We start from the raw sequence: 6653 nt of genomic DNA, 5'->3' as shown, positions 1-6653 counted from the left end.
CAAGGAATACTCCGCGTCATTTGGATCCTAGCACCACCGAAGGGCTTTGGCTGAATCTGAGCACCGCTGAGGTCCATATGGTTGCCAGGTTTGGTGTGGTAAGGTGAGGCACCAATTGGAGCACTTCCTTTATCAAGCAATACTCCATGCCAGCCATCTGTATCTTGGCATCGCTGAAAGGGCTCGATCGGATTCGAGTACTGACAAGGTCCATGTAGCTGCCAATTCAGAGGTGGCAAGGCGGGACACCATGTGGAGCGTTGTCCATGTCATTTGGATCCTAGCACATCCGAGAGGGCTATGGCTGGATCCGAGCACCCCCGGGGTCCATATGGCTTCCAGATTTGGCGGCAGCGAGGTGGGGCACCATTTGGAGTGCTGTCTTCACCACACAACAATTCCGAAGGTCACGTTCTTCAATTTCCCGAATTCTTTCAAGGATGGTCTGAAAGTCAGGCCCAAGATTTGAAAAGTTTTATTTGCTGGATATTCAAAAACGTTGTTGAATTATTTCTTAAGCTTTTTTTTATCATACCTATGAAAGTTGGGCCAATCATTTCGAAATTCATCTCCAAACTCTGTGAAAGTTCTCCCAAATTTTTCTCACTTTTGTGAAAAGCTCACTCCAAAATGTTGAAACCATCTTGGCTTCTTAGTTGAATCTTTCTGTCTTATAAATCGAAACTCCTTGAATCTCAAAACCCCTCGCCCATACATTCTTTTCCCTATAATATAAACGTCGAACAAGGGAGGGAGGGGGGTGTCACGGCAATGTCGAAATGAGGAATTTCTCTGGCAACCGTAAGACACCCCCATTGCCACGACTCTTACACCGGATTGCCTCGATGAAGGCCCTTCACATCACCTGACCGATGCCTACTAAACCTCAGTTCCAAAAAATTAGACCTTCTAGCAAGACGTTCACGGCATTGCCCAAGTAAACAAAAAGAATAAAAAGAATCACCACGCCAAGGTAATTCGAGGGAACAACCATGTGGTACGCAACTTCAAAAAAAGAAAAACATGTGGTACGCGGTGAATTGGGAGGGAGAGAGACAGGCGATCGAGAATATTATACTGTGTGCGTTAATCGGGGGGACAGGGCGGGCCCCGCGGCTTGGGGGTTGTCGGGGGCGGTGTCTCACGAGGGGCGTTCGGCTGTCGGCGTCGCCCTCCCTCTTTCCGTGTGCGTGTCAGTGTCTGATTCACTCCCCTACTCCCTACCAAGAGACCACCACCAAATTAATCAGCCCCCATCCCCCTCCCCTCCCCTCCCGTCCTCCTCCTCCCCCCCCCCCTCCCCACCCCCACATTTCTACTGACGCTGCCGCTGCTGCCGCTCCCTTCCCCCACTCCCTCCCCTCCCCCCTTTCCCTCCTCGACCCCCGCTAGGGTTTCCCCCCGCGCCGCCGCTGCCGCGACCGCCGGATGCCGCCCGCGGCCATGCCGCCGCCGCCCCCGCCCCCGCAGGGCGCCTCCACAGGTACGCGCGCGCAGATCTGGCCGTCGCGCCCCCCTTTCCGTCTCCCTACTCTCCTCCTCCTCCTCGTGCCTGATGTCTCATGGGTTTGGCGGAGCAGGGGATCCGCTGTACGACGAGCTCTGGCACGCCTGCGCCGGCCCGCTCGTCACCGTGCCGCGCGTCGGGGACATGGTCTACTACTTCCCGCAGGGCCACATCGAGCAGGTTCTCACCACGCCGCCTTCCCCTTCGCCCCCCTCCATCCCTCGGCCCTCGCGCGATTCGGCGCGGGGAGGTCGCTGCTCCGCGGTTCGCGCGCTGAATTTCGCTTTTCCGCTTTGGGTTTTGCTTTTTTCAGGTGGAGGCCTCCATGAACCAGGTCGCCGCCAACCAGATGCGCCTCTACGATCTGCCCTCTAAGCTGCTCTGCCGCGTCCTCAACGTCGAGCTCAAGGTGCCTGCCTCTCCCCCGCCCGCTTCCCGCGCTCAATTCCGCCCAATTTTCTCATCCTCCTGCGTGCTCCGAAATTCGATTCGGACGCCTCACTTTTCCTGGGAATTTTTGGCAGGCGGAGGCGGACACGGACGAGGTCTACGCGCAGGTCATGCTCATGCCGGAGCCGGAAGTAAGCCCTTCCCTCAATCTCTCCCGCCAAAATGAATGTTTTGGGGATCCCCTTTTCTTCTGCTCGAGGGTGTTCACTTCGTCGCGACATGTATTTTTCAGCAAAGTGATGCGACGACGACGGAGAAGTCGAGCCCTGCAACAGGAGGCACCACGCCTGCCAGGCCGGCGGTGAGGTCCTTCTGCAAGACCCTGACCGCGTCCGACACCAGCACACATGGCGGCTTCTCGGTGCTGCGCCGCCACGCTGACGAGTGCCTCCCTCCCCTAGTATGTCTGCATTCTACAATTAAAGTCATAAGGAACCTGCGTAGTGTATGGCTTGCCGTCGGTTTGTGGCATTCGCTGACCTGATCTTCTATTTGGCAGGATATGACGCAGTCTCCTCCCACACAAGAGCTTGTGGCAAAGGATCTTCATGGCATGGAGTGGCGCTTCCGCCACATTTTCCGCGGTAACTTTGCGTTCCTTGCCTTACCGTGATCCGTAGCCGTTTGACATTGCCATGTATATATGCCAGTGTGATCTGAAGATGATCAATTCAGCAGACCATTTCGTCGTAGGAGCTTTGTTATGAGTGACAATGCAATACATTAAACCTGTACACAATTTGGAGAAGGTTCACCTTGTAGTTGATGGTGATAGCATCAATCATATCTGTGTTAACTTACTGCAAATCAACAGGGCAACCTAGGAGGCATCTCCTTCAGAGCGGCTGGAGCGTCTTTGTCAGTTCCAAAAGGCTTGTCGCTGGGGACGCCTTCATTTTCCTCAGGTCTGCTGTTGTTTCCTTTTCTCCCAAGCATACCAATTCGGCAATTCCCAAGCTGTTGCTAATTCTGTTTCTGTTCTGCACCATGCAGAGGAGAGAGCGGTGAGCTTCGTGTTGGTGTTAGGCGGGCTATGAGACAGTTCTCCAATATAGCTTCTTCAGTCATATCTAGTCACAGCATGCACCTTGGAGTCCTTGCAACTGCATGGCACGCTATCAACACAAAAACCATGTTCACTGTCTACTACAAGCCTAGGTATATGATATATCAACATCTCTTTTATAGTCATACTGCTTTATCTTTATTTATTAATTCGTTCCCACTGTCCTGTTCTGAGTACTTACACTTGTCTACTCTCTGTCAATTTCAGGACAAGCCGTTCAGAGTTCATTATACCATACGATAAATATATGGACTCTGTTAAAAACATTTATTCTATTGGGACGAGGTTCAAGATGAGGTTTGAAGGGGAAGAGGCACCAGAGCAGAGGTAACTATTGTCTATTTGCTTTCCCTACAAAGTTGGTTTTGTTTGCATTATCCCCTGACAGTACTAAGTCATCATTTATAATCTGTTGTCGCTGTTTGTCATGTAGGTTTACTGGCACCATAGTGGGCAGTGATAATCTTGACCAATTGTGGCCAGAATCAAGCTGGAGATCCCTTAAGGTAACTGGTCGATCACTGTTTTCTTTTTTGTATATGACTGGAAAAGTCTCATGCTTATGGATGATTATTTCTTCTACTTAGGTGCGTTGGGATGAGTCGTCAACTATTCCACGCCCGGATAGAGTCTCTCCTTGGGAAATAGAGCCTGCTTCATCACCTCCTGTTAACCCGCTTCCTCTTTCTCGTGCCAAAAGATCTAGACCAAATGTTCCTCCAGCTTCTCCTGAATCGTCTCTTCGTACAAAAGAAGGTGATCATTGTTAGTCTTACTGGAAGCTTGGTGAAAAAATATAGGTTCCATATCTGACTATTGAATGCTGCTGCCATTTGCAGGTGCAACTAAGGCTGATATGGATTGTGCTCAAGCACAGCGAAATCAAAATAACACTGTTTTGCCAGGTCAAGAACAGAGGAGCAATAAGCTAACCGACATTAATGACTTTGATGCCACTGTTCAGAAGCCTATGATGTGGTCACCACCACCACCCAACATTGGAAAAACCAACCCACTAACGTTTCAGCAGAGGCCCTCCGTGCATAATTCGATTCAGTTGGGAAGGCGTGAAACTGACTTCAAGGATGCCAGTTCTGGTGCTCAACCTTTTGGTGATTCCCTAGGCTTCTTCATGCAGACAACCTTTGATGAGGCTCCAAATCGTCTTGGTTCATTCAAGAACCAGTTTCAGGATCACAGTTATGCTCGTCAGTTCGCAGATCCATACTTATTTATGCATCAGCAACCTTCCTTGACTGTTGAATCAAGTAGAAAGATGCACACAGAGAACAATGATTTACATTTCTGGAATGGGCCGAGCACCGTGTACGGCAATTCAATAGACCAAGCACAAGATTTCAGGTTTAAAGAACACCCATCAAATTGGTTAAGCCCGCAGTTCTCCCGGGCAGAACAGCCACGAGTGATCAGGCCTCACGCATCAATAGCTCCTATTGAGCTGGAGAAAACAACAGAAGGCAGTGATTTCAAGATCTTTGGGTTTAAAGTTGATACTGCCAGTGCTGGTTTTAACCATTTGAACTCCCCAATGGCTGGAACGCACGAGCCTGTGCTACAAACTCAACCATCTGTATCATTAGATCATTTGCAAACTGATTGTTCTCCTGAGGTGTCTTTAAGCATTGCTGGGACGACTGAGAATGAGAAAAACATGCAGCAATGTCCGCAGAGTTCAAAAGACGTCCAAAGCAAGTCCCATGGTGCTTCCACAAGGAGTTGCACAAAGGTATAGTCTTGTTTTCTCTTATGTTCATGCCAACTGCTAGCCTTGATGTTAAAATGTTTCTGTGTCATTTTCTGCTGTCAGTTGAGAATTACATTATCCATTCATTAGCTAGTTGTGGAAATGTTTGTTAGCCCTCATGTTGCCATAATGTTTGTTTGCCGAAAACATTTGAATTCCCAGTTCATGTGAACACATGCTTGAGTAGGTGTATGTTTCAGGCTGACTCATATCAGGCATTATATTTCTTTGTCCGTTTGTATTGTTATAAACAAGACTGTTTGATCTATGATTCTATGCATGTGAACAGTATGCATGCTTATACTTTCTTATACTCTATAGGACTAGGAGTATACATATTATCATAGGATCGTATCGCATAACCTTGTTTGCTAATGATATATGTATCATCCACGGTTTTGCAGGTTCATAAGCAAGGTGTTGCACTTGGTAGATCAGTTGATCTGTCAAAGTTTGTTGACTATGATGAACTCACAGCTGAGCTAGACAAGATGTTTGAATTTGATGGCGAACTGATGTCCTCAAACAAAAATTGGCAGATTGTCTATACTGACAATGAGGGTGACATGATGCTGGTGGGAGACGATCCATGGGAGTGAGTCTCTGTCTTGGTGCTTGCTTAGCAGAGCTTCCCTTCCTAGTGCTAATACCGCATCATTCTGTGAGCAGGGAGTTCTGCAGCATAGTGCGCAAGATATGCATTTACACCAAGGAGGAGGTCCAGAAGATGAACTCGAAACCATCTGGCCCAAGAAAGGAGGAAGGTTCAGTGGATGGTGACGGCGCAACCGAGAAGGCCCATCTTCCCGAATCAAGCGATTTAAATTCTAGCCAACTAGGTATGTGCTTTTTAAAACCACATGCAATTGGTCAAGTTCACACTGTTTTCGGTGGGTGCATCAAATCCGTTTACATGATGTTTGCTATGCATGGCATTCAGTTCCCCCATTTACCTAAACCGACTCGCCGCAAGCATGTGTCGCATGAGATTGTTGTTTGCTATCACAAGGATCACCCACCGGAAGCGACTCACCTTTCAGATGTTGGTCTCTGCAGGTTGTGTTAAGGCCGACTGAGGCGAAGGTATCGCGGGGGGACTAGTTCCCAGCAAAGAAGTAACAGCCCCTGAAGTATGGTCTATTGCTATTGCTATTGTTGATCACCACCAACTCCCCCACCCCGCCTTCTGATGCAACAATCCTTCGGCTGTACTGTAGTTACCAGTAGGAAATGTAGAGACTTTGGTGCGCAATCGCGCTTGTCGGCTGGTTTGCTCTTCGGCAGAGAGAGATCTAGGGCCAAGGCTGTCCCTTGCCTGGATGCTCATTGGTGATCCGATCCATCCCTGATGTAAATATTTATGTATGTAGGTAGCGTTAGTATGTAATCTGTCTGTATTAACCATCCATGAACCAGCAGTGTCTGCCTGTCTATCTATTCCGGGAGTGACAGTGGTAGTAGTATATGTATGAACGGATATGGTGGTGCCTTGTCGCTTGTTGTAGAGTTGGCAGGGCGCATGATGTGCGCTCTCGACCGTATGTATAAACACACAAGTAGTACCTGCTGTGGTAGGGCATCACTGGTCCACCGAACTGTGTGGATGAGCCTTTACCCCTCACCGGTCAAGAGGACGGCCACGTCTCGATCGATGAACAGCAGGCTGTCACAAGATCTCACCTACCTTTTTAAGGGCTCAATTGATGCAAAGGAATTTCATAGGCCTTCGAGTACTTGTTCTATGTAGGATGTTCGATTCATAGAATTGGAGTCCTCGTGGAAATATCCAAATGGTTGCTTTGCACCCTTATTTTGAAGGAAAATTTTCATCCACTCACACTTCCTACGGTTCATTTTCGATGTTC

At 48.8% G+C, this 6653-nt stretch overlaps 1 protein-coding gene across 1 annotated transcript; it reads left to right on the top strand.

Moving 5' to 3' along the window:
• The first annotated feature begins 1348 nt into the window (after nt 1-1348).
• LOC606348 (auxin response factor 4) lies at nt 1349-6267 on the top strand. The gene is made up of 15 exons (XM_044495723.1): nt 1349-1483; nt 1581-1687; nt 1821-1916; nt 2032-2088; nt 2190-2357; nt 2457-2541; nt 2772-2862; nt 2951-3115; nt 3231-3350; nt 3457-3529; nt 3611-3779; nt 3863-4770; nt 5193-5383; nt 5458-5627; nt 5845-6267. The coding sequence occupies exons 1-15, from the start codon at nt 1429-1431 to the stop codon at nt 5862-5864; spliced, it is 2475 nt and encodes an 824-aa protein (XP_044351658.1). The 5' UTR covers nt 1349-1428; the 3' UTR covers nt 5865-6267.
• Nucleotides 6268-6653: the final 386 nt, after the last annotated feature.

This window comes from Triticum aestivum, chromosome 3B (assembly GCF_018294505.1).
Source record: "Triticum aestivum cultivar Chinese Spring chromosome 3B, IWGSC CS RefSeq v2.1, whole genome shotgun sequence".
Lineage (NCBI taxonomy): Eukaryota > Viridiplantae > Streptophyta > Magnoliopsida > Poales > Poaceae > Triticum > Triticum aestivum.
This window is presented reverse-complemented; position numbering and strand designations above follow the sequence as displayed.

Bases quoted from the DNA above. Each gene is read 5' to 3' on its own strand.
- LOC606348 (XM_044495723.1), top strand. From the start codon at position 1,429: ATGCCGCCCGCGGCCATGCCGCCGCCGCCCCCGCCCCCGCAGGGCGCC. The intron at 1,688-1,820 runs GTTCTCACCACG...TGCTTTTTTCAG, and splicing joins CGCAGGGCCACATCGAGCAG to GTGGAGGCCTCCATGAACCA. The intron at 2,542-2,771 runs GTAACTTTGCGT...GCAAATCAACAG, and splicing joins CTTCCGCCACATTTTCCGCG to GGCAACCTAGGAGGCATCTC.